This window comes from Abramis brama, assembly GCF_963993115.1.
Source record: "Abramis brama genome assembly, chromosome: 24".
NCBI lineage: Eukaryota > Metazoa > Chordata > Actinopteri > Cypriniformes > Leuciscidae > Abramis > Abramis brama.
The window spans coordinates 11,567,871-11,595,740 of NC_139986.1; the positions used below are offsets into that span (position 1 = coordinate 11,567,871).

Genomic DNA, 27,870 nt, shown 5'->3' on the forward strand with positions numbered 1-27,870 from the left:
CACAGGGGGGAGCAGAGAGGTCAGGAAAATGTGCCATCAAAAAAAAAAAAAAGTTTGCAAACAGGTAATATATAAATAAATGTCTCTTAGCATCTACCGATAAAACTGTATAGGCAACTCTTGTGTACACTGAATAAAAAATAAGATAAACTCTAGACAATGTTCAAATCAAAAACAGGATGTGCTATGTGAGAAATATATATATATATATATATATATATATATATATATATATATATATATATATATATATATATATATATATATATATATATATATATATATTAGTATGAGTAGGCTATGAATCAGAATCAGAATAGATTTTATTGCCATTGTCAATGAAAGGTTTCACAGACTAGGAATTTTCTTCGGTGTAGCCTACTCGTGCAACATGAAACAAACTTTTGCTAATGATAAATAATAAGCAATAAACTATGGAAATAGGCATAGGCGTAATTTGCGGGTGGGATGGATGGGACATGTTCCCACCACTTTTTAAAACATCTCGCGACACGAATGTACTAATTCTACAAATAAATAAAACATCTCCAGTTAACTGGCAGAGCATTCATTTCGTTCGTTTTTTTAAATAAGATACTAGCGCTGAAATGTGTTTTTTTTTTTAATCAAGTGATCAAAGTGCTCGTTGCCGCTGGGATCAGTGGCGCAGATACAGTGTTTTCTCTGTCTTCACTCGACGCGCGCTTCAATCCGTTGCGTTGCGGATACTCTCTATTCGTTCTGTTGAAATCACAAAATAATTCAAACGTTTGCGTGTCCCTGCTTGATATACAACCACTGATGAACATAATCGTTTTGATGAGAGAAAAAAAAACTATACGAGAAAAAAAAAAAACCTATACAAGGGCGGATTCAAACTCATAACCTCTGATACGGGTGGCGAAAGCTCTACCACTGTACCATTCATATATATGTTATTACATAGGCGGATCGATGTATTGGCACTGACAACATGTATTAAGCTACATCTCATTAAACGACAAATTAAACCCCATGTAACCTACTATTTAAATCGATTGCTGGACATCGTAATGTTATTGGCGTCCATCTTCATTGAATTTTGAAATCAGATAGAGCCGGCCAGAGCGCTGCATAAGTAGCCACGCCGGCTTATTCAGTATGGAAATACACACCGACAATGACACGCCCCTACTGCATGCTAGAATCTCTGAAAAACAAGCCGATTTCAACATCAAAATGTACACTTTTAAATATACCAATACTGCTATCTCAAACATGGAGAGGCTTCTTCGTGATCTCAACTAAAAGATTCTGCAAAAAAACGAAAATCACCAATTTTGAAAAAAAACGCTTCTTTCTCATTTTGCTCGAAAGTTGTGCTGCCGACTTGTGTCCCTGGTTTCCGTGACGGGTCACATATAGCTGCGAGCAGCGATTGCGGGCCCTCCATCGCTCCATACTGTATACATGCAGTATATATATACATACAAACACTTAAAAAATAAATAAATAAATATATATATGTATATTTCCTACACCCCCCTATTTTTATATTCATAAGGTGCGCGTCCACGGCAAGGAACGGGCAGAACAGAGTCAATGTTTTTTAGTTCATTCCTACTTCCATAGGAATTCATTGAAAAAGCTCGCTCTGCTCTGCACCATTATCCATGTCAGTGCAGACGAACATATTTTACTTTCGTTTTTAAGTTAGCGATTCAAAAGCCCCCAGCGGTGTCACACGTTGATTAACCGGTGTTAAAATATTCCCACCGTCACATACCTAGTATATTTTTATATAGATACAATGGGCCTACCTGATTTTGAACACAAGAGGGCAGTATAGCACTATGAATGACATAATTTATTTATTTTTTGGACTAAAAAACATTCTGGATGTTTTTAAACTTAAATAATTATTAAATTGAAAAAAAGAAAGAATAAAATGGGTTTAGTTCTGATATTTGTATAATTTTATATAGAAATAAATGGTGTATAATTACATTTTTAGAAGATATGAGGCTTTTAGTGTTTCCTTTGTTGACATTAATCCCTCGCCATAGAAAAACCGTTTGAGATATTTATTATCTGTTTACAATTTAGCATCTTTAATGTATTTTCATCATGTTGAAAAAGTTTGGTGGGAATAAAATAAACCACTTAAGAGGAGTGGGTAAAAATTCAGAGGCTGATTTTGCACAGAAATCCACATTCAAACCAAAATATCTGACTTCCTGTTGCTCAGAGCTAATGACTGTAAATTAGAAAATTGTCCAGCTCAATGAGACTAATATGCGTACAGATTTTTGTGACTGTACATAAAATTAACCCCCCCACTTTTGTCAAAAGCATTTAGAAAGTGACACACTTCCTGCTGCCAGTTGGTGGCGCTATAACTTTGACTCACAATAGTTACATCCATGTGATCGGCCTCTTACCACGAACACACTGCTGAAGTTTCATCAAGATCAGTTAATGTATGCAGAAGTTATAACACTTCGTTTTTATCTTTTCTCGCCATAAATTTGTTTCCTCGCCACGGCCAAACCGTTTGAGATATAAAAAATCCGTCCGCAATTTAGCGTCCTCAATGTCTTTACTTCATGCTAACCGAGTTTGGTGGCAATTGAAAGAATTGCCTAGGAGGATTATTTCAAATTCCAGAGCAAGCGTTCTCCAAACAACCCATAATAGCCGACTTCCTGTTGGGCTGGCGTAAAACTTGACCAAGGGAAAGTTGTTCGGCCCGATGAGATCTATATGTATACTGAGTTTCATATTATTACATGCAAGCGTGTTTGATTTATGGACCAAGTTTTCGGACATCATTCCAGGGGCGCTGTCGAGCCCCCCTGCCACGCCCGGGTACCAGATTCAGTCCGGCCCTGATGGCCGCAGGTTCTGACGTGTGTGCAAAATTTCAAGAGTTTTTGAGCATGTTAAGGGCCCCAAAAGTGGCAAAAAGGCAAACAAATAAAATAATGAAGAAGCTCTGAAAGGGCCCAAGCTCTGAAAGGGCGAAGGCCATATTGTTTTCGGTAGGATTTTTAGGGCCCAAGCCCTGAAAGGGCGAAGTTTTACGCCAGCCCAACAGGAAGTCGGCTATTATGGGTTGTTTGGAAACGCATGCTGTGGAATTTGATGTACTCCTCCGAGGAAATTCATCCATTCGCCTCCAAACTCGGTCAGCAAGAAGTCAAGACATTGAGGATGCTAAATTGCGGACGGATTTTTAATATCTCGAACGGTTTGGCCGTGGCGAGGAAACGAATTTATGGCGAATAAGGGACACAGGAAGTGTATTATAACTTCAGCAGACATTATCTGATCTTGATGAAACTTCAGCAGTGTATTCGTTGTAAGAGGCCGAACACAAGTATGTGACTATTGTGAGTCAAAATTATAGCGCCACCAACTGGCAGCAGGAAGTGTGTTACTTTCAAAATGCTTTGAAATCACCCTCTTATTTTTAGCCGATTTGCTTCAAACTTTATGTGTATAATGTAAACACACGGCAGATGTAGACCTGTGAAAGGATTATTGATATCTTAGATACTGTTGCCGTGGCAACGCATTAAACTTTATTATTCTTTTCGGATGCTTTTGAGACTCTTAGCACGCTTGCAATTGGATGAAACTCGACAGACGCATCACATTTATTAGCCAGTAGACGTGCAAAGTTTCAGAAACAGGCGTGGTGGAGGGGCTCAGTAGCGCCACCTTTAGTCAAAAAGGGGGGCTTAGTTTTACCTAGAGTCTCAAAATTTGGTACGCATATTGTTCTCATCAAGCTGGACAACTTTCTAATTTACAGTCATTAGCTCTGACCAACAGGAAGTCAGATATTTTGGTTTGAATGTGGATTTTCTCCTTCTCTCTCTCTGCCTCTGTATGTGTGTGGGGGGTGTGGGGGATTTGTCTGTTAGGAGATATTTGCTTTTATAATTGTTTTTCAAGGTTTCAGGGGCTTTTGGGGCCCTTAACGTGCTCAAACTCTTGAAACTTTGCACACAGGTCAGAACCCGCGGCCATCAGGGCCGAGCTGAAGCTGGTACCCAGGCGTGGCAGGGGGGCTCAACAGCGCCCCCTTGAACGGGGTCTGAAAACTTGGTCCATAAATCAAACACGCTTGCATGTAATAATATGAAACTCGGTACACATATAAATCTCATCGGGCCGAACAACTTTCGTGCTCTAAGTTTTACGCCAGCTCAACAGGAAGTCGGCTATTTAGGGTTGTTTGAAAAACGCATGCTGTGGAATTTAATGTACTCCTCCTATAGAATTCATCCGATTCTCACCAAACTCGGTCAGCGTGAAGTCAAGATATTGAGGATGCTAAATTGCGGACGGATTTTTGATATCTCGAACGGTTTGGCCGTGGTGAGGAAACGAATTTATGGCGAGAAAAGAGAAACAGGAAGTGTGTTATAACTTCTGCATACATTAACTGATCTTGATGAAACTTCAGCAGTATGTTCGTTGTAAGAGGCCGATCACATGGATGTGACTATTGTGAGTCAAAGTTATAGCGCCACCAACTGGCAGCAGGAAGTGTGTCACTTTCAAAATGCTTTGACAAAAATGGGGGGGTTAGTTTTACCCACAGTTACAAAAATCAGTACGTATATTGGTCTCATCGAGCTGGACAACTTTCTAATTTACAGTCATTAGCTCCGACCAACAGGAAGTCAGATATTTTGGTTTGAATGTGGAGTTTTTAGCTACTCCTCCTAAGTGGTTTATTTTATTCACACCAAACTTTTTCAACATGATGAAAATACATTAAAGATGCTAAATTGTGAACGGATAATAAATATCTCAAACGGTTTTGCTATGGCGAGGGATTAAAGGAATGTCAAAAAAGGAAACACTAAAAATCTCATATCTTCTAAAAATGTAATTATACACCATTTATTTCTTTATAAAATTATAGAAATATCAGAACTAAACCCATTTTATTCTTTTTTTTTAAAATAATTTTATTCTAAGTTTAAAAACATTAATAGTAAACAAAATCAAGTCATACATAGGCCTATACTGCCCTCTTGTGTTCAAAATCAGGTAGGCCTATTGTATCGATATAAAAATATACTAGGTATGTGACAGTGAGAACATTTTACCACCGGTTAATCGACGTGTGACACCACTGGGGGCTTTTGAATCGCTAACTTAAAAACCAAAGTAAAATCTGTTTGTCCGCACGGAACATTGATAATGGTGCAGAGCAGAGCGAGCGTTTTCAATGAATTCCTTTGGAAGTAGGAATGAACTAAAAAACATTCACTCTGTCCTGTTCGTTCCTCGCACTGGACGCGCAACGTTATGAATGCCCGTGCAGCCGTGAGCATTTTAGTTTTATTTAAAATAAGTGCCATTTCGGGGGCGGATTGCTTGAATTTATTTTACAAAAGCACAATGTTGTGTTTTATTGTGACTGTACACAAATATAAGTTAACACTTTGCAGTTTGAATGATGTCCTGTATGTACAAAATGACGGAGTATGTTTTTATGTGTCCACTTTTCAATCGCGCCCGCACCCCACACTCTCACACACACACACACACACACACACACACACACACACACACACACACACACACACACACACACACACACACACACACACACACACACACACATTCCAGCATTGCAATCTTGACATCGCAGCCTGTTCATTATAGCCTTGATAAAATATAATAATAAAATAGTCAACCTAACATATAAAAATTACACTGCTCTATTTAGTCAGTAGTACAATTCGTACCATTCACGGTAAGCACCGCTCCACTGTGATGTTTACAAGCACATTTTTGCGCGTGTGAAGAGGATGATTTTTTCCATCGATATTGGAACGTGAGTGAAGTACAAAGACTATGATAAAGAATAGTTTAGCATTCAAATACATGGCAAATGTTGAAACATTTTGATTCTAATGAGAGAGTTACGTGAGCCCAACACTGCTTACTTTCATTTTTATTTTTACATTATATTTAAAGGATTTGTTGTGGAATATTTTGAGTGTATCATAAAATCAGAATAAGGTAATAAGGTTTCTGTCATATACATATATATATATATATATATATATAATGTATATGTATATATATATATGTGTATATATGTATGTGTATATATATATATATATATATATATATATATATATATATATATATATATATATATATATATATATATATATATATATATAAATAAATATAGCTGCGAGCAGCGATGAAGGGCCAAAGCCGGCGGCACCGGCTCGCAGCTATATTTATTATTATTATTACTTACCCAACTTAAGGGTGTCATGAACTGAGAAATATGTATAAATGCTTATAAATTATGTACTGTAAAACATTCTGTAAATTTCAGAAATCAAAACTTTGTTAGTTCAAAAACAGCTTTTATTGAAAGCAAGCTACCAAAAAAACTGAGTAGTGCAAAATAGATAGCGATGCCTCAGAGGATTACAAGACGTTATGCAAAGCTAAGTTGTTAGAAACAGTCTTTGCGTTGCCTTCCATGTGGTCCTAACATTTAGTAAAGTGTGTATGAACTTTGTTTTATAGATACAATCTGGGACTTCTTTAAAAATACTGTTTGTACGCTTAATTTTTAATAAGTTAATAATAATGTTTATAATGTTTGTAAATGTTTTGTTTTATTTACTGGTATTTAATATACATATACATGAATGTAACTATTTCCAATTATGAGGTTAACTTGTGTCTTTGGAGTAAGATTAATTTCTCTCTCATGAGATTACTTCCTCTTCTTGGTTGGGTTACGTTTCTACATGTCGTAAATCCTAGGGGCAAGGCTTCTAAACCGTTAACTTTTAGGGCCGTGATATTTAAATGATGAATTTTTTCAATGTACGATCATTCGTACGATGGGATTGGAGGCATATCAATGTTTCATGAATCACGTGAACCCTGTCTGGGCTGGCTTTTTTTCTACGTTAGATTGATAAAAGAGGTCCAATGTTTTTACAATGTGCCATTGTCTGTTACAGATCGTTTGACGTACTTTCACTTTACTGCAAATGAACAACAGTTCAACGAACGATAGTACGTTCATTCATTATTAGTTTACATAATACACTTCGTCAACTATTTAGGAGTCAGCTGTCCATGACAGTCATAAACCTGCCAAAGGTACCAATACAATAAACACACTCAGCAAAACATTGTCTAATTATCGATAAAATCCCAGAAAATATCGAGAATTTTTTTTGTTGTCAATATCGCACACCCAAGTTTCAACTACTATATGTAATGAGAGAAACACCTTTTGTACCGTCTTCTTTTAAGCACTAATATAATGTAATAACTAATTCACAAATACATAAGGAAAACATTTAAATAAAGATTAATAATTACCACAGTCTGGAGGATCCTTGGTATTTTAGGTGTATTCGATGGGTTCTTTTGATTTGGTATCAAACTCTGGCTCAAACATGTATGGCTGAATTTCACCAGTTTCCATTTTTCAGCATCAGAAAGTTTTCAAAATAGTTCCTTGTGTAACGGCAGAGACATTGAAAATTATTCTAATTTGCAGACAACTTTTATTAAAATAGTGAATGGGATATATAAAGTGTCGCAAAGTGTGCTCCCTTTTCGGTTATGCACTCTTGTGAAAACTCAAACTTATAATCAAAGAAGCAAAATTAATCTCTTGTTTACATCGTGTCTACACTCTGTTGGTTATAATGTAAGAATTCTTTATTAGAACTCAGTGAGCTTGGCCTGAAAGAAAGCTCCAACGTTTTGAGCAGAGGTTGATTCTGACTAACGTAAACACCTCTGATTGGCCACTGCATTCATACACTCAACAGAGTTTTCTGTGATAGGCTACAATGCTCAACGCTGCAAATAAAAAAAGTTGTAAATGTTGAGGAAGCAACAGCGGCATCGTGACTTGGAGCATGATGTGTTCAGTGGCGAGTTCACGTCGGCTTAGTGCTCTTCGTGCCTCACACTCCACCACTCCAACCATGAGCTTGAGGACTCCCCGCCTCAACTCTCAACTCTTCGAGAGGCAAATCTGGCTTCTGATGCTTCTCTCATTGTAGTGGAGCTATAAGCTGACCGTGAAGATTACAGTCAAGTCAAGTCACCTTAATTAATTTATATAGCGCTTTTAACAATATAGATTGCTTCAAAGCAGCTTTACAGTGATAATAGGAAATTAAAGTAACAGAGTTTTCTTGTTTTGGCTTTACAGCAGATCTAGAATAAAGTTATTGTCCAGCTAAAGTTAGTTTTGATTGATTCACTTCTGTTGCAAAGATCATTAGTTATTAACTTAGGGGCCGCTTACACAACACCGTTCTAACAGAAAACCCTTTATGGCTCCGACCTGCTCATTCGCACGACAACAGTGCCTGGCAGCTCGAGAACACAAATAGGTTCACCTTGGAATAGGTTCCAAAGTGCAGGCGTTGAATAAAAAAACACAAACATTTCCATCTTTTTTTTTCATCTCCGCGCAAACTTCAAAAACGTGAATATTTGAAAATGCCGACGGCGTGCACATGCGTATTACGTGTTTAGCCTATAGGTAGCAAGGAGTTCATATGCTGGCACAGGTCCCGCAGGCCCCCCGCTCTGTGAATGTGCCACCACTTTGCTTTCATCAACCCATGGTGTTCAACTGTCCGGTAGCTCAGCACTGCTCTGACGAAAGCAATGGCCCTGCTACTACCACCGCTTTGCTCTCATCCACTCATGATGGCGACAGCAACACTGTCTGTTCTCTTGTCTCTCTTACCTCTCACTTCTCCCCCTGCTCGTGGTGGTCTACGAGAACATTAGTGGCCTTTGTGTTGTGACTGTTCCGCTGTGCGGAAGTCAGTATTTGTGTATATATTCACACACAAAGTGCATCAATATCAGAACTCCTCCTCCAACTCTTCCTCACTCTCATATTGGCCAAGGGACTGGATTATATCAGTAGACCTGAAATGTCTACTCTCATATTCAGATAGCCCCTCATCACAAGCGATTTCTGAATTATGAATTTCAGAATTGCCCCTTGTCAATCACTTTGTCTTTTGTACAAGAGTACTCGGATGGTATGCACTCCATGCTCAAGTATACAAATGCTACGGCTTGTCACTGTCATATTCACATCCAACCTGGTCTATCCCGCTAAGGAAGGACCTCCTCTCTCAAGCAAAGGGCTTTATCTGGCATCCCAATCCAAAATTGTGTAATCTGCACAAATAGCCACTCAGCGGAACCCGTCAGCCTTAGATACACTGCCTCACAGCGTTCTGAATACCAATACTGAAGCAAGAAATGACAATGATTTGGATATGTCTATTAAACTTTTGACAAGAATCAGGGACGTCGTTAGGCCTATTTTAGGGGGGCTGAAGCTACCCCAAAATGTTCCTAAGCCCCCCTAAATGATAATAAGAACAACAATAACAATTCGATTTATCAATAACCGTACCACACATCCATTTTCTCACGCACAGAAAAATCGCGAAGCAAATGAGGACACGGAGACCGACAGACTAGACAGAGCAGGTTACTTTATGAAAAGAATCTCAGCTCTCAGATTCTGTCACTTTTATTACGAAATTCTAACAATAAATACCGCTTTGGCGCTTGTAAATGTTACATGAACTAACGCACGTGAACCGATCATCTCTACTAGTAAAAAAACACGAACACTGTTGAAAGATACAGTAGTAGGCTACAACTTACCGAAATGTATATTCCTCATACATAATATCGATCAATTAGTGTTTTTTTATCAGCGTGAAGAGGTCAGTAACATAGCTGGAGAACAATTGTCACATTTACCTCAGGAAAGCCATTTAATGAACATAATATAGGGGCTATAGCACGTAGTTGGCAAGAATTTTTTTTGCTAAATAGGTGTTCTATATTACATATTTATTATATTTTTACTTATATCATTAAATAAAGTTGTTATTATAATAAAAAAACGCATTATATTTAATTTGAGTTATTTTTAACCTTAAATAATACTACCAGCTGATAAGGCTCTCTGCATGAGTTGTTTTATTCTTGAGAAAAATTAACGCCTATCTTGAGTAGCCTACCTAATATTTATCCAAATGAGTCAATATTAAATCAAATCACAATAATTGAATTGAAATAATAAAAAAGCGTAGCTTACCAGAAATTGTACCATGCACCATAAAATTTACAATAATTTTACACTTATGCTATACTAAAGCCTGAAATGGGCACTTTTTGTGACAGCAACCCTATCATTTTTGATCAAAGATATGGCTTAACTTCAGAATTTGAACTAAAATCAGTATTCTTATGATTGCTCTGAACATTTCTGACTAAGTTCAACAAACATTAAATTACTTATTCATAAACTTAAAAAAATAATTAATAAAAATGTAGGTGTGACGGGGTTGAGACTATACAGGTTTGAAGATGGTAACGGGGTTGAAGAGACAAATACAGCTAAACATATACATAGTTGTTTTTTTACTCAAATTCACTGTAAGATTTTCTATAAACGCAAGTTACAAATACCCTGGGGGCTAAGCCCCCCCTGTCTTCCAATCCTAGTGACGTCCCTGACAAGAATGATCACAGCAGAACATTTAAATCTGCATTTGTGCTGCCGCTGAGCCAGAGAGAGAGCAGTTTTCTAGGTATAAAATAGCTTCACAAACAGTCTTTTCAACCACACAGTATCATAATTTCTGTTACAATAATTCAAATGATCAAAGAAGTACTGGGATAAACGTTTCTAGTTCTGATATTAACACTGATGTCTATGCTAGTGATCAAATTTTTAAAGTTGCTTAACGCTTTAAAGCTGCAGTCCGTAGTTTTTCCTCTTTGTTTTTCCATCTCTGTTCGAAATCTGCAATTGTAGGTATTCGCGGATTTATCAACTTTATGTGCGTTGTGCCTCAGCTCAATGTCTCTGAATCCAATGTTTTGAGGAGAATGTGTGGCTGTCAGTTACCGCGCCGGTGTGGATACTGTCATTCGGAATCACAGATTGTACATTTTGGAAGTATGACCAACATAAGAATTTTTACCAGAAAATATAATCTGAACAAGTAACATCCACTCTTGTTCTGACCAACTAAGGTTTTTTCTGGAGCCACTCACTTGTATTTTATAACGGGTGAATCTCCAGTTGTCACTGGTGATTGTTGTTTGAACCTTTCTTGATCCGCCATCAAATTGATAAGTTTAATTATATCAAGTGCTGTGAGAAAAGCACTATAAATCTCCACCTCCACCATCCTCACACACAATATAGCCTTCTAGCCGAGACACCTTCTTTATGTGTACACGTGACATAATGACGCAAAGACATGCTCAAATTTCCCGCGGAAATCCACCAGTACCCTTGAAATTAAAAACATTATTACAAGCTTACCGTTTTGAATAGAGCTAAGGCAAGCAGATAGTTTTGAACACTGGCTGGTTATGTACTTGCTCACAAATTTCTTTTGGATAATTTTTAACCCAAAAAAGTTACGGAATGCAGCTTTAAATAACGATTGTATCATTACATCATTTCACCAGTAGGTGGCGACTGGTGACTGTTAAAACATGTTTTTGTCATTGAATAATTCAAGAAAAATTGCAGATTTACCCAATAATGAAACAAGTTAAAACTAATTAAAAAAAAATTCTTCAGAATAATTATTTATATATTTTTAATATATATTCGTCTACATACTAGCATTGATTCTTGGCCTGGACGGAAATTCCCTGGTCATTTTCGTTTACCTTTCCCACAAGCGCTTACGGACCCTGACATATGTCTTTATCCTCAACCTGGCCTTCGCAGACCTCCTCCTGCTCCACACTCCTCTAGTGTGTAGACAACTGGCAAAAAAAAAAACAGCAAAGGACCGTACCTCTTTTTTGTCGCAAACTGTGTGTATTTCATAATCCGTGTCATAGTCACAAAATATTTTTAAAAATAGACTGTAGCAATTGACACTTTGCCAGAACCTCAGTAAATTACATGTTTATTTTGTTTAGTTGTCTTCAAAATCATGAGAGAATCGTAATCTTAATCTAAAACCAAAAAAAATTCTCTTTTCATCCAGAGTTGTGCAGCTCTTATGTTTTTTTATATTTTTTTATGTAAAAATACCCGTACAGGGTATCACATTCAGGCCATGCTTGCATCTGAACACCCACTCACAAACGGAGAAATCTAGTCATTTGTAGTAAACACTGTCATTATAGTGAGTAACAGCTTCTGAGCATGCTATGAATGTACTGACACTGTAAAGCACGCACAAACACACATTTGCTTTGGTGGAACGAGACACACTCCCCTGCAAACATAGACACCCACACATGTAAATATTTATCATGATGAATACTACAATATCTAGATCTGTGAGTCTGAATATGTGTTTGTTTATGTGGTCTACATGACAAATCCTTAATTACTGTTATTGGCACCTGATTTGGGTCTGAATCACTTGATTTGTCTTTAGATTTTTGACAATTTTCAAGACAATAATCTGGCCTACATGATATTCTTTGTTTTTTTATCTCTTGTCTTTTTCCAATGAACTGACTTTTCCAGTTTCTCACCATCTGCACCTTAGATAACCTGTGAAATAATTCTTCTGCTGCTCAGCATGACCAGTGTCTGAGTATATTTCCATTTTAAAGTCGACATGAAATCAAAATTGACTTTCCTAATATGTTACTTTACTTTCTTAATTCATGTTCATGTTTTTTGTGCATGTTAGATTAACTGTCTCCTAAATTCCTTTACTTTTTTGGCTTATGTCATTATTCCTTCCTTTTCAGCCCTTTCAACCACTTGCCCTACTTTTGGCATGAAACTGCACTTGTCATGATCTAGTCAATTCCCAATGGATAAAATGACCTGCTGTAAAAAATAAAAAATAATTATGTTTGGATGGCAGAAGTTTTCCTATTTTCAATAAAGTGTAGCTTTAACTGTATTATCTAAGTGCCCTCATTTAAATCAACAGTTTTGTTAAATAACGCCAACTTTCAATTATCTTAAGAGGATGAACTTAAAGGCTGGACTCTTCAGAGCACCAGACATTAATAATTCATAAAAGTAAAACATATGGCTGTTTATGTCTAAAATCTTGCTCATTAAGCCCAAAAACTCTGTGTAGTTTCTCTCCCCATGCCTCTCTCTGGGCTTTTACTTTTTTTAATAGTTATTTCTTCCCCCATTTAAATAAAATTATGGTTGACCACTTTTATTGTTCTGGACCTCTTTTTCCAGTCTGCTTTCCACATATCATCTGCGCTGTCATAATAATCTCCCCATTAATTCGCATACTCGCAATCAAAGCCACACACTTACAACCAGAATCAGATGCTGTGGCTTCTATCTTGTTCATAAAGCATAATCTTCTGTACATGTGACTTGTACTTGTTTTTGTACAAACTTATGAAATCACATGCGTAATTCAAAATCAGCATATAACGGCAAAACTCCAAGTGTATAAAGTATGCTTTAATTAAAAAATATACGAATACGTAACGTCTTGGAAACAGGGTATCTTTTCTACACAAGATCCCTGAGTTCACTATACACTTTCTACAAGTAGTCAATATAATAACTGATAAATGTTCCCAACATGGAATCTGTGCACTGTTTTTCCCATTTTCTGCACTGATGTGGGAATTCTGTGGAATATAATTAACTCAGACTGAATAAAGAACACTATTTTTGTTAGCAGAGACCATTAGTAACCAAAATATTTAATAAACACACAAGGCTTGTTAACGACAGGTTCTGTGGAATTTTTTAGGCACAGATTCAATGCAAGTTTACTTATGTACAACATGATTTGATCTGAAAGAACCAGACAAGTCCACTGCACAGACATATGACCAGCCTCGTCTCCATACTGCCGTGATGAATTTGATCTTCAAGCAAAAGGAACTGAATTAAATATTTGAATGCTGCTGATCCACAATCTGATTTCTGACTTGTAATGTAGCTTGAATCATAATCACAATGTGTTCGTGGCCCTGTGTTCGCTATTAAATGGAGTATAAAACTGTACTAGGACAAAACTGAACTATACTTTGGACTTAATGAACATTGTACATGACTGTTATTGTCAAAGTTACTTAAACACCTTTACATTTAGATATAAAGTCCTGGTATATCAGTCCTCATAGTTATTGCCATGTCATATGGTGAACGTACTCGTGTCTTCATTTTCCGACAAAGAGTGAGTGTGGACTTGTGCGCCTGACTTAAGGGAGATCTCGACAGTGGGCTGCTCGTTGCCATGCCGATACCCTCTGCCTGTCTGGCTACAGCGTTTGACGAGCTTCAGAACATGCATTTTAAAGGACGATCCGATAAAGACGTAGAGCACGGGATTCAGGCAGCAATGCGTGAGGGCCAGACTCTCAGTAATTTGACTGGCCCGGTCCAGGTTTTTGCTCAGCTCACATTCCGTCACTAAAATGTAGATCACATCCAGGGCTCTGACCAGTTTTACCAGATTATACGGGAGCTGAGTCAATAGAAACACCCCTACTACCGCTATTAACACCCGAAACGCTCGCCATCTTCTCCCGCCACGTACCCCCGCTGTAGCAGCCTTACTCAATGCTACTCCCACCCTGCAATAGCAGAACATCATCACCAGGAAAGGCAGAAGAAAACTCAGAGACACTTCCAGAATTTCCATAGTTGCCTTAGCCGCCCGTGCCATGCTTTGTGGGTATAACGCCCGGCATACATTACGGCCGCTGGAGTTCGTCACTGTGTAGAACACCATATCTGGCAATCCCATGACAATGGCGAGCCCCCAAACCAGTAGGCACATGATCATCCTCTGCCTTCGGCCGTTGTTCCTGGTTGGGGCATGGGTTGCGGTGGAGCCTCTGGTTAGGGCACGATAGCGGTCTATGCTAATGCAGGCTAGCAGCAGCATGCTACAGCTGAAGTTGGTGGAATAGAGGGCGGAGGTGATCTTACAGGCGGCTATACCAATCTCCCAGCCGTTCACTGCATCTGCTGCCCAGAAGGGCAGCGTGAGGAGCAGGAGGAGGTCTGCGAAGGCCAGGTTGAGGATAAAGACATCTGTCAGGGTCCGTAGGCGCTTGTGGGAAAGGTAAACGAAAACGACCAGAGAATTTCCGGCCAGGCCCAGAATCAATGCTAGTGTGTAGACAACTGGCAAAAAAACCCCAGCAAAAGACCGGACCTCTTTTTTGTCGCAAACTGTGTGCATTTCATAATCCGTGTCATAGTCACTGTGGTTAGAACTGTTGTTATGGTCATGGTAATGGTAGTCATGTTCGTTATCAAAAAGGTCTTCCATCTTGATCTAGAGAGAGAGAGAGAGAGAGAGAGAGAGAGAGGACGAATGTAAACATTGCTGATGGTGCTAGATTTAATTTCGTTCTTTATACACTTAGAGAAAATGTGAAAAAATTGTACACTGGAAAAAAAACATTTGATGTAGGATTTACTTTGAAACAATTTTCACTTACAAATTTTTAAGTAGAATGTCTGAAATAATTTTTATTTACAACTTAAAATATTTTTTACAGTGTAACTTCACTATACAATATGATATGACAAACACTTTACTGTCTGACTGAGTCTGAAATTTTCTTACAATATTAAATATATAGATGTACAGATGTAGTTCATGTACAGATGTAGTTCAGTCTGACTAAGTTATCATTTTCACGTCCTGTGCCACGTTGTTTAAATAGAAAATGCATTTGCGCCCATTTATGCGCCCATGGGCGTGCTGGTCTGAAAACGAGGTGTGTTCTGGCGCATTGTTGGCACGTTGCTATTTTGAGGCAACAGAAATAGGCTGTGCCATTGACCAACTGAAATCTGGTGTAAAGTCAATGGTCAAAGTCAAAGTCATTATTTAATGAGCGCGTTAGGAACGGGGTCCACAATGCACTACTACACTCTGCTTATTAAACACACAGGGACGCACAGCAGCACACAAACATGCCAAATATTTCAATAAAAATATTATTATTATGTACGTAAAGATATGGTGGAATTCGGCTTGTCCCGTAGATGATCTGCTTGCGCACTTTTACCTCGCGCACGAGCAGTTCCGTTTGCGCTCTGGAGACGGCTTCGGTCTTTCCACTATCAAGTTCCGTCATGTAAATAGCGAATCTGCCATGGCGCGAGCGCAACTTTCATTTACAGGGAATGGGAGATGAGACTCTGATTGGTTTAACGCACGTAAATCCCAAAACATACCCATTACTCATTAAGAGAATAGGGACAACCCTTTTAGACAATGCGCCTGGCGCGCAGACCATTTTCCCATCGTTAAACTAGTAAAAGTGGATTTGGACATGCCCTAAGTGAACTTGCGCTCTGCGCTTTAGACCATGCGCTTAGATCGTTAAAGTAGGGCCCCTAATGTGCATCTTTTGCTCTTTATTTTGCTGTTAGTGCTAAAAAGCTTATTTTTCTTCTAAGTGAAAAATAAATAAATAAATAGTAGAAATAGAAGTATGAAATTGCTCACGTCTGTTTGTTTCCAGACAGAATTGCTTTAAACATCCTTTAAATCACAATTAAGACCTCCAAACATGAAATAATAGCTTTCCTCCTTCCCTACTTTGAATGTTTTGGATATTGCTTTTAGATTTCAAACAGGTTTTTCCTACACTCAAAAAAATAACTCTTTGAATGAACATAAAAAAATCATGGAAATGATTTCAACATGATTAACTTGCTTTATTTCAGCATTATGCAATTCTGTTATTCCAATTTAATGTACTTACGTTGGGTCAACTTAATTTATTAAGGTTGATTCAACTTATTTACTATGGTTGGACACAGCTTAATTTAATAGTGTCAGCCCAACTAATTTACTTAATTTGCATTCAACTTATGTGTTTGTTATTTTCATTCACCCATTCATATTTTATTTATTTTAGTGACACATAATTAAATGAATAGACTATAGCTAGCTATTTGCTAGCAGTAGCACATATTAGCATCTTAAATGCTAAGATTTACATGCTCCTTCAACCAAAGCAGTTAAAAGTAACCAAATCAGTCCACAGCCAAACAAAATGCTCCACACTTCTCCACAATGGTAACCCACTGTATTTTAAATGGTTCTAATAATTCCAACGTAATTGAACATTAAACACAATTACACACTATCAAGTCTTCCCCTTTTCTCATTTTCTCAAAAAAACATAAAATAACACTTAATTTTAACATTTATTCTCTCTTAATTCAACCATATGCAAAGCATGCTGGGAACTAACAAGCACTGCCCAGTTTCAGTTAATGCAACACAAATCATTCATGTAATCCAACACAAACGGATTAAGTAAACTTAAATTTTACATATTAAGCAGATTGAACACAATCAAATTAAGTTAGGGCAAAATGGCAGTTGGCGTCGCACTATACTGCCACCCTCTGGATGTAAGAATTTTTTTACTTAACATAAATGGTTTGTGTTTAGACAACACATTAGGATTTTGTACTGTTAAGTTGAGACATAATTACGTGGACCTTAATAGAAAAAAACATTTCAAGTCAACAAACACAATTATTATAAGTAAACTAAATATAAATATATTATGTAAAGTGTACAACCTTCCTAGTTCATTTTTTTGAGTGTACTAATTGTGTTTTGTAACCTTAGAAAATATATTTATATATTCATAATTTTTATTGAATATATTATCTAATATAATATATTTTATCTGCTTTCAGTGAAGATTCTTTTTACTTAATGAAAAAAGTTGTCACGTGTTTTTCTGCATTACAAACTGGTCTTCAAGGCAATGAGCATTCATTTAGCGAATTTTCGTGACAATATTCTAAATTATGGGGTTTATACATTATCTTAAGATTCAGCGCCTTAAAACTTTTTTATTTCTTCCTTCATTTAATTGTCAATTTAGTGTGTCATCTGTGCTTCGTTCTAACTTGAGTGTTATTTTGTTTGCTTGATCCACGTGTACCTTCAAATATGCACATTTTAAATGAGCGAAGTGTGCAAGCCTAATTTTTTTTCTGCAACAAAAACCTAATTTTTTTCCATGTCGTCATTCCCAGTCAGTTTTCCAGCGGTTCTTGATTGAGATCATACGCAACTCAACACAGAGACATCTACTTTTGACAGAAAACAAACGTGTGTCCAACTTTTTTAGCTGGCCAACAGTATCCAAGCAGCTTGCAGTGCTGTTATTTATTTCAACATATACAGTATAGTGCATGTAAAAAAAGCCCATGGGCAGCTTTGTAGCACTTGAGCTTTGGACGTATTATAAGCTTAGTACATTTGCTATAGTTTGTGTGGAGTGAGGGAGAGTTTATTTAACCCTGAACACTTTCAGGTGAAGGTTCTAGAAAAACATACTGCTGGTCGTTTGCATTTCAAAACTGCAAATCCTTGACTTTTGCCATCTGCTCATCTGGAGTTGCACATAGCACTGAGTGTACCTTCCAATCTGCTAAACACATGCTCTTTAAATAGGGGTGCCGAGCAGATCAGATTTTGTGTGTCTGGGTGATAAGCAAACCTGCTGTAAAATTAAGATCTTTACCTAGTGCAGATTGTGTTTTTTTTGTTTGTTTTTTTGTCTATTAAATTTTAATCAATACATTTTTCTAAAAAATGCTTTGGTTACTTGAAGAGTACCAGGGAAAGACAAAGTTGATATACAGTACCACACTGTGCTTTGCAAATGTTGTACATCAATCACAAGCTTTTCAAAAAACATCCTAGTGATTAATTATGATCCGCATGCCTGTTCCAGAAAAGCCGCTGTTTGGGATGATATTTTTTCTGTCTTGTGGAAATGGCTTGGCTCCTGTGCTTGAAATTCTGATGAATCACAACATAGTAAGCCATACAACATTTTTGATCATGAACGTGTTCAATTTCATAATGTCATACCTAAAGCCTATTATACTTTGTTATTTTTCAAATGACAAAATACAACTTTTTGTGGAATATTTTGCTATAAAAGTTCCCTTATGCTATTTGTCTTTCATTTTGACGGATGGCAAAAGTGTCCAGATACTTTTTCAGCCCATTTTGTAGAAATATGAAATATATGTATATAGTACCTTGTATCTTTTAATTGCAAAAGTTGCAGTTTAACCATTAACGCAGGAAGTTTTTCCTAAGTGTGTCTGTGATCCAGTGTCTGAAAGGTGATCCACTTTTCTTCATTAATCCATGGCTGAATTTGTAGTCTTATTGAATTACCTCTGTCTATTATGCAGCTCAGTTACACCCTTATATCACGTCAGTTTAACACTGTACAGGTAAACCCTCATTCCATTCTTCTTTCTCACTGGCATACAGAAACAAGAGCTTTCTTTGCAAACACATCTTTCATTGAGTCAAATTTATAATGTATTTCTGAAACCTAAATTCTTATGTGTCATTGTTTATTTTGAACTTTACCTTCCCTGTCATAAACCCTTTTGAGGATTGGTGAGCAGGACTTTGCTTTGACTTAATACATGACAGCAAAGAAATGAAATGCAAAAGTAATACATCAAACTTGCATAAAACCAACTAAATAAATCTAAATACGGACATTTGAAAGCATAGTAAATGTAATTACCATAATTCAGCATCTGTTGTTACTTTGTCGGGCATTTGTTTGCTGTATTCTTAAACCAGTGTTTACTTTGAATGGCGATTCTCTAAAGTTACTTTCACGATTGTCCCCTGTTTAGCTGTGACACTAAGCGATCATCTCAGAACCCTTAGACTTTGAGCTTCCCAAAGCTTTGATTGGAATTCGACTGTTGCATGTGAATTACAGCGATGTGTCTTACCTCTATTTGTAGCGTCTGAGTCACACTCCGTCCAGGAAAGAACTGCCTTTAGTCCAGAGAAGTGAAACACTCAGTTGATAATTGCAGCTGGGGCAAGAGGACGGCCACGGGTGTGTGTTTGTGTGTGCGTCAGAGGAAGGAGAGAGAGAGAAAATAAGGATCACCCTTTTCCAGCAGGTTACACAAACTCCCTCGCTATGTTTTCCTGATCATCTTCAAGCTGAATTCTTGAAATTCCAGTATATTGTTTTTATAGCATAATAACTTTATAATATATAACTGTGGTGCCTTTCGAAAGGGTTATATCACTCAAACAAATACAAGTTAATTATAAAATATATTGTATTTATTTACAGGTAAACTAAAAATTACTAAGTGGTTACACAAAATTAAGCACAATGATAATTATAAAAGCATTATCAAAACAGAAACTCTTTTAAATTTCAACATAACTGAACATTAAACACTGACAGTGGTCTCCTTTTACTCAACTTGACTTGAATTATAAAAACACTATTTCAACATTTATTCCCCTGCATCCCCTGATGCAGAGCAAGAGATGTTAAAGCAATAAAAAGTTTCTGTTAATGCAACAAAAATGATTAATGTAGTCCCAAAATGGATTTAGTAAACTTTAATAGTTATATTTAAGTGGAGTAAATTTAATGGAATTGATTTGTAATAAAATCTTCAGCAATTGTGTTGCTTTAGCTCATATGAAATAAATAAATTGAGCAAAAGTCTGATCTTATCTCATCTTATCTTACTCAGATTGCTCTTGCAGATGTAGTTTTTATTTCATGATTAATATGTTATCCCTGCATTGAGCATATAGTCTGACTCTAAGATCAATATCTGAGTGCAACACCCATGCAGACTTGTTGCCATGCATTGGTTCAGGAAATCAGTGTGCGCAATTAACTTTACAGTCTTGTAACTGCTCTTTTCCGAGTGCAATCATTTACTTTGTTTGCATAGTAAAGTAGCTGCTGTGATTATTTTTCTAAAGAACGGCCATGTTCATTGAGGATATTAGCTGTGAAGTGTGAAACAAACTATTTGATAGAGGGTCTTGTCTGACTGGTGTAATTCCTTACAGTAGCTCATCTGTGCTTAATCCTTTTATTTAAGAGAGCATGGCATTCCGAAGGCCCTGCGTGATTTGTTTGTTTGGAGAATCTGTTCTTTATGGAATGCACCATGGAGCTAACGGTCGCGTGTTTGGCTGCTTGTACGGGGACAACCTGCAGACATGAAAGGACAAGTCTGTCATATCACACCCTGAGAAACAACCTGTGTTTTCATCAAACAAATTACTAAAGTAAGAGCCGTTGCTTGCCAGCACATATACATACACACCCACACACAAAAACGCATGCAGGCTTGTGACTAACTCTTCTTTAGGAAAAACACTTGCCTTTCTGTGAACCTTGAGTGTTTGTTTCAAGGGTGTGTGTGTGTGTGTGTGTGTGTGTGTGTGTGTGTATCAGAATCTAAGGTGTGCCTCTGTTATGTGTGGAATTGTCTATTTGGCGTCTTGTCCAATGCTCACTCCCATAAAACACACGAGTCAGTGTGTCCAAATTTTACCTTGTGGGAGTTTGTGGGTTCTTGTGTTTTAATTTCCCATGGTTGTATCATAACAGGTATTTCTTTTCCATTGTAACTGAATTTAATTTAATTTAATTTATGTTAAGCTAGGTTAACGTGAATAGGCTAAAAAACAACAACAAACGAATAGATATCACCATACTTCCCTAGTTGATTGATAACATTAAGAATTGCAAACATTTTTGTATTACAAGGTTTCGGAAAGCTTAGTTAAATTAGCAAAATCTAATTAAACATGCACCAATTTTCATACATTTCTAGAACAGAAATCTGAACATTGGATAAAGTCAGTTTCAAAATGCTTATTTCATTTTGTTGACATATTAAATTAAATTTACAGAGGGGATTTTTTGTTTTGTTTTGTTTTTTATCACTCCATAAATCAGAAAATACCATCAACATCCAGAAAAACAACAACAACAAAAACGTTTCACCATTTTTTAGGAATACAATTAATAAAAGCAGGCAAATTATATATGACCCCTCTGTAAAATCCCTCAGAATAGAAATAAAACTCTTAAGTTTGGTGTATGCCCGTGCTACTGAAGTGGAGATTTCTGGGTCAGTACATAAGAGAAAACTCATTTTGAGAAAACAGTCTTCAAAGGCATGTATTGTATTTGAAATGTACAGATAAAAATAGATCAAATAAAATAAAATAAACACTTAAGTATTTTGATGTTTTCTTTCCACTAGTCTGAAACAACAAATTATGAAAAGACAAATAGTCTGAAATCTCAAAATTGACCGGCAGGAAAAAACAATGTTTTTGCCTTTAATGTCTTGCCTTAAGTGTTTGAGCATGAAATGTCTCCAAAAAACACCCTGGGGATCTCTAGAAACTTCCACAATTGAATGAATGGTTCATGAATAAAATAGTATTTGGGCTAGTTTACAGTAAGTGTAGTTCTCTTTTATTCAGGCACGTTCAACGTTACGTCAGAAGTGAACTGACGAATTGGAATCTCGCCTGAGAGAGCACGAGTATGACACTGTGTCTTTTAAAAGATGTTATTCCACCCGTTTATTTCTGGATGTGATCGTTATTTGGCTCCGTCTGATAGTCATGATCGCTGCCTTACGTGTCTGGGCTTAAAGCACGCTGTGATGGCATTTGTGGATGAGTCATCTACCCATCTCAGTGCCGTGGTCAAGACTCGGCTGGAGTCCCCTCGCCTATGCCCCGGTCTAGTTCCTCTTTTGGTAATCAAGAAGGAGCTACTTCGGTGAATAGCCAGGGTGACCTGAGGATTACAGTTGGGGCTTACCCGCCGAGCCAATCTCCGTGGGAGAAACGTTAACCCAGAAATGCATTTTCGAATGCATCCATCCTCTATTGGTTTGCAGTGATTGTCCTGAAGGATGTGTACTTTCATGTCTCGATTCTCCCTCGACACAAACCGTTCCTGCCCTTTGCTTTCGAGGGTCGGGCACTGACTGACAGACACCCCAAACTACTGCGGTGGAGCCCTGTACTTCAGCCAATAACAGACAGATCTGAAGCGCTTCAGCCAATAACAGACAGATCTGAGCGCTTCAGCCAATAACAGACAGGTCTGACTCGGGTGCAAAACTAATCAAAACTTCCAGTTCAGCTGGGGCGCGGGGCGTTCAAACCGCGCTTTGACGGTCAATCACTGGCGCTCGCGTTTTGAATCAGTAGTATCGCTAACGTTTCAATATTTTAGTGAATGTATGCTCATATTTAGTGAGCTATACTCATATTCTGACTTTAAACTGAAATGGGTCATACCATTCATATTACCAGAGCACTGAGTAGTTGAAATAAATAGAAAACTCGGTTCATACAAGGACACAGTTATTGCATGAACGGAGCAAGAACAATGTAAGTTAAGTGACTAAAATGCACGCACACAATTCAGTTGAATGGTACAGCTTGCCCTCTTGCCCACCATCGACACGACAGCCATCAACACTGATCCTCAACAAACATATCTCCATACCAGCGTGACTCCGATCTTCAACCAGATGGAACTGGATAATATTCTGATTGTTCCAAACAATCTGACTTCTGGCCTATAATGCTGCCTGAATCATACACTGTTCGTTCATTGGCCAGAGGAGAACTGGAGACTGAGTCTGGGTTCTCCCAAGGTTTTTTCTCTCCATTCTGCCACCTGATGGAGTTTTGGTTCCTTGCCACTGTCACCTTTTTCCACCTTTGTTGCCATTGGCTTGGCTTGCTTAGTTGGGGACATTAAATTTAACACTAAATTTATTATTCAACAATAATATTGATCTTCCTGCATTGACACTATTATACAAGAACTGAACTGAGCTGGACGATGACATCACGGTTTACTCCAGAGCGGCTAAATATAGATTAACTAAATTAATAACTTTTTTTAAAACAAAAATGAAACATCACTGAACTTACTTAAGCTGGACTGTGACGCTATTTTCTTCTGGAAACAAACTTTTTTGCATTATTTTTCTGTTATCTCTGTAAAACTGCTTTGAAACAATCTGTATTGTAAAAAGCGCTATATAAATAAATGTGACTTGACTTGACTTTAACAATGCAGTTAAACTAAATGTACGAAGCAAACTTTGTACGAAGCATTCATTCAATTGTGGATGTTTCTAGAGATCCCCAGGGTGTTTTTTGGAGACATTTCATGCTCAAACACTTAAGGCAAGACATTAAAGGCAAAAACATTGTTTTTTCCTGCCGGCCATGTAGATGTATATATATAAAAAATTCTTAATATCTTGTGCAATTTTGTTTCTCAAGAAAATATATCTCTTTTTAAGGATGGGGATGACATTTTTTACTGGGAAAAAAAAAGAGAGTAAAAAAGCCTTAAAAGATCTTTGTTGTTTTTTTATTGTTTTTTTTATTATCTTGTAAATGGACATATGCAGGTATGGTATTTGTGCCAATGTGGGACGATTTTCCCTGCAGGCTCCTATCACACCTACCTCTTATACATTCATTAAACTGAGCCTTTACTCCTTTGATTGGGGCAATATCATGTTGATCTGCTATCCTTATGTTGTTTGTCAGAAAACTGGACAATAAACGAATGTTCGAAAAGAGTGTTCATTGGACACACCCATCTGTCCCTTGGATCACAGATTGGCTCCAGGCCTGTGTGTGCTTCACTTTGCTGTGAATTATAGCAGCTTTGAGTCATGATGTACATTATGGCAGTCTGTGAATGATTTTCGTTGTAAGGGCTTTGAGCATTGCAGTGTTTGTGTGTAAGTGCATTCACATGCTAGCAACTGCAGTTCATGTACAACAGAAACTAGTGCTACACTCAGAAGTGCATGTGCAAAAGTGCATGTCAGTGTGAGAAAGAGCTCCCTCTAGGGACACTAACACAAAATAACACCTTGACAGATGCATATTGTGCATAACATCTAGGCAACCACCTACAAGTGTTTTTTTCCTACTTTAAATATGATATTTAGCTATAAATGGTTGCTGCCATTTATCCTATCAATAATTGAAATTACAAGATGGCGTCAGGTAGAGCAGGTGCAGCTATAGTTTTAACTTTCCTAAGACCAGTTAGTACCAATACATTTTTAAATTGTGTTAAATTTAATCCTCAACATCTCTATGGGAAATTACTCCCGAACAACATCGACTTTGGATATGGGAGGCACGTTTTAGCAGTGACTTTTATTTTTCCATTCTTATACTATCGGGTGAAGAAACACTCCAAGCCGCCAGCTCGGCTTCGACATAGTGATGCGTTAATTATTATATTCTGTCTACTATTATCCGGAGATATTCATCTGTGTCCCGGTCCTTTTCACACCAAAATGGAACAGGACATTTCTATCATGGCGGATACGATACACACTTCAACTGTTTCACAGGTACGCACTTGTTGTGGCGAGTTATTGCGTGATTACACCCAACCAACTAACCTCCCTTTTTCTGGCGCGGCTGCCATTGTCGTGTTTGCTCGGGGCGTTGGCGCTGGTGTCGGGGCCGCGAGGCCTGGTGGTGGTCCGGCTGGGCTGTCGCCTGGGGGTGCCTGTCCGTGTCCTGGTCCATGCTCTGTTGGAGCGGACCGGGAGGATCGTGTCTCGGAGGGTGCTGCTGTGGATGTCAGGCTTGCCCGGGACGTCGCTGCTGGTGTGGGGTGTATGGAGGTAGAGCGGCCCGTTGATGGCCGGTTCTGTGGCCCACATTGTGGTCTTCGGGGGGCTGTCCGGAGCGGAGTTGGGCTCAGATGCTGCCTTGGGGATCTTTGGCTCGGCGGGGTTGTCGGTGGGCTCGCTTGTGTCGGCCGAGTGGAGGAGTGGAGGAGATGCCGATCCACGGAGGACTTCTGATTTCATTGATTTGAACTTAAATCTTGTAATATGTTAACTGGTCTGTCTGACCATAATATGATTCTGGTAACTAGGAAATGAACTAAGAAGAGGTTTAGCTCATTTGTTAAGAAATGTGAATTCTTTGGGATACCAAAGTATAAACTGTCACGACCGGCTCAAAGCCGTGACAAATAAGTGGAGGACTTAATAAAGGTTGGTAAAGTTGCAACAAGTTTTTATTAACATAAGTAAGAAAATGGGTAAAACGAGAAATCAATTACAAAATAACTAACAATTTCTGTCTGACAAACGATGTTAAAGTGTCAGACAGAACCAAGCTCAAAATAAATACAAAGGAAAACATAATCAAACAAAACAGAAAACAAACACAAAACAAACGGGAGAAAACAAGTCTCACAACATCTCTCAGCACTGGAGCGCTCCGAAGCACCCTCAACATTCTCAAAGCCTAAGCTTATATACAGGTGAACATTCTCTTGATGGCCCTGCACAGGTGTATATCATTCTCCTGATGAGTCTCCCAGCCAGACCCACCAGTCGACAACAGCAGGCACAATCAGAGACTCGTCACACACCCCCCCTAAAAAGAAGAGAGCAAATGGTCTTAATCAAGCAAACAACAACTCCCATAATCCACTTTGTCCAAGTAGCAATAGTTGGATCAGCCTGAAATTCTCCCTAATCCAGTCAACTCTCCGTCTTTCAGCAACCTGACGCCTAGGAAGCAAAATTAAGAAGAAACAGAGAGAGACAAAGTCAGAAAAAAAAATACAAACTTCAAAATATTTAAACCACGTGAACACGGGACAAAGCATCAGCAGTTTCTCTACGCCTTTAATATGGCGTATATCCAAAGAGTAACTCTGAAGAAACAAACACCATCTCATCCAATTGTTTTTTCTTATTCGCCGATACTCGATAATACCGCTGACGGATTGGAGTTGCATTTCCCACATCAATGTTGTGCTCTATTAGACCTGTACAAGAAGGAGTATCAGAAAACAATGTAACATACTCAGCAATCAAGTTAATCAAATCAGTACACTGTACATTCGTTAGATGACTAAGCCAAAAGTGTAAAGAAATCAATCCTTCCGAATTTTTAAGACGAGCCTGAAGAACACAATCTCCCGGACAGATTTCACCTTCCTCCCCACCTACCAGAGATGGAACCAATTCAACAGTGTCATTATTGACAGATAAATCTGCAAGCATAACAGGTTTAATAAAAGAATCAGGCATAACAACTTTGTCTTCATTTGTCATAAGGTCATCGAAATCTTTAAAAACATAAGGCTTTAACAAGTTTACGTGACACAATCTCATCTTTTTTTTTTTCGATCTGGTTTATCAATCAAATAATTCAGATCAGAAATCTGCCGAGCAACAGTAGATGGTCCAACAAACTTAGCCTGAAATGGTGACCCAAAAACAGGTAACACCACTAGTACCTGGTCATCAGGTTGAAACAAACGCGACTCTGTTCGACGATCAAAAAGTAGTTTCATTCGACCTTGAGATTTGTGCAGAGATGCCTTCACCAATTGGTTCGCCTCAAAATCACTAACATATGACAAAACATTTTTCGGTGGATCTGATTTTTCCCAGTCAGCAGATAAAACAGCCAACGGACTTCGCACATCGTGTCCAAAAACAAGGTCGTTTGGACTGAACCCAGAATTTTCTTGCGCAGCTTCCCGAGCCGCCATCATTAACCAAGGTTTTAACCTGATCCTTTAGACGTTTATCTTGATTCATCAGATTAATTGCGTAGTATTCTGCAAGTTCTAACAGTTGATCCTTGGTTAAATCATTTAACAAGCTTTCGGACGGCGCATTAACAAATTTCTGAACGTTGGAGGTCATTATGACAAATGTAAGGTTACTAAATCAAATTTTCCAAAATATTTTAGAGACAAAAGTTGGAACAAGCAATTCCCTCTAACTAATATTGAAACTACCTAAACTCATCCCTATTCTTCATACAGTTACTTGCAGCGGGTTTTTATACACTGTAAACCAGTGTTTGCAATAGCAACCAATTTACGAGTCACTACTACAAACACGGACGTGTTCCCGAGACAAATGCTCTAACTGCTTTCACCGTACAAAAATAATAAACTAAAATAAAAAAGACCGGAACATCCTGT

The 27,870-nt window shown here is 37.9% G+C and overlaps 2 protein-coding genes across 4 annotated transcripts in view; one reads left to right on the top strand and one right to left on the bottom strand.

Annotated features, from left to right (window-relative positions):
- Positions 1 to 27,870, top strand: part of acad11 (acyl-CoA dehydrogenase family, member 11) — a 128,248-nt gene that overhangs the window by 22,464 nt on the left and 77,914 nt on the right. The gene's annotated exons all lie outside the window — the stretch shown is intronic.
- On the bottom strand, positions 13,454 to 20,018 carry ackr4b (atypical chemokine receptor 4b). Of its 2 annotated transcripts, none has more exons than XM_084103083.1 (2): positions 19,793 to 20,018; positions 13,454 to 15,311 (listed from the first exon to the last, which is right to left on the bottom strand). In XM_084103083.1, exon 2 carries the CDS (start codon positions 15,303 to 15,305, stop codon positions 14,160 to 14,162), a length of 1,146 nt encoding a protein of 381 aa, XP_083959209.1. In that variant the 5' UTR covers positions 15,306 to 15,311; positions 19,793 to 20,018; the 3' UTR covers positions 13,454 to 14,159. The 2 variants fall into 2 exon arrangements, with proteins under 2 accessions (XP_083959209.1, XP_083959210.1); XM_084103084.1 differs by lacking the exon at positions 19,793 to 20,018 and adding an exon at positions 19,576 to 19,741.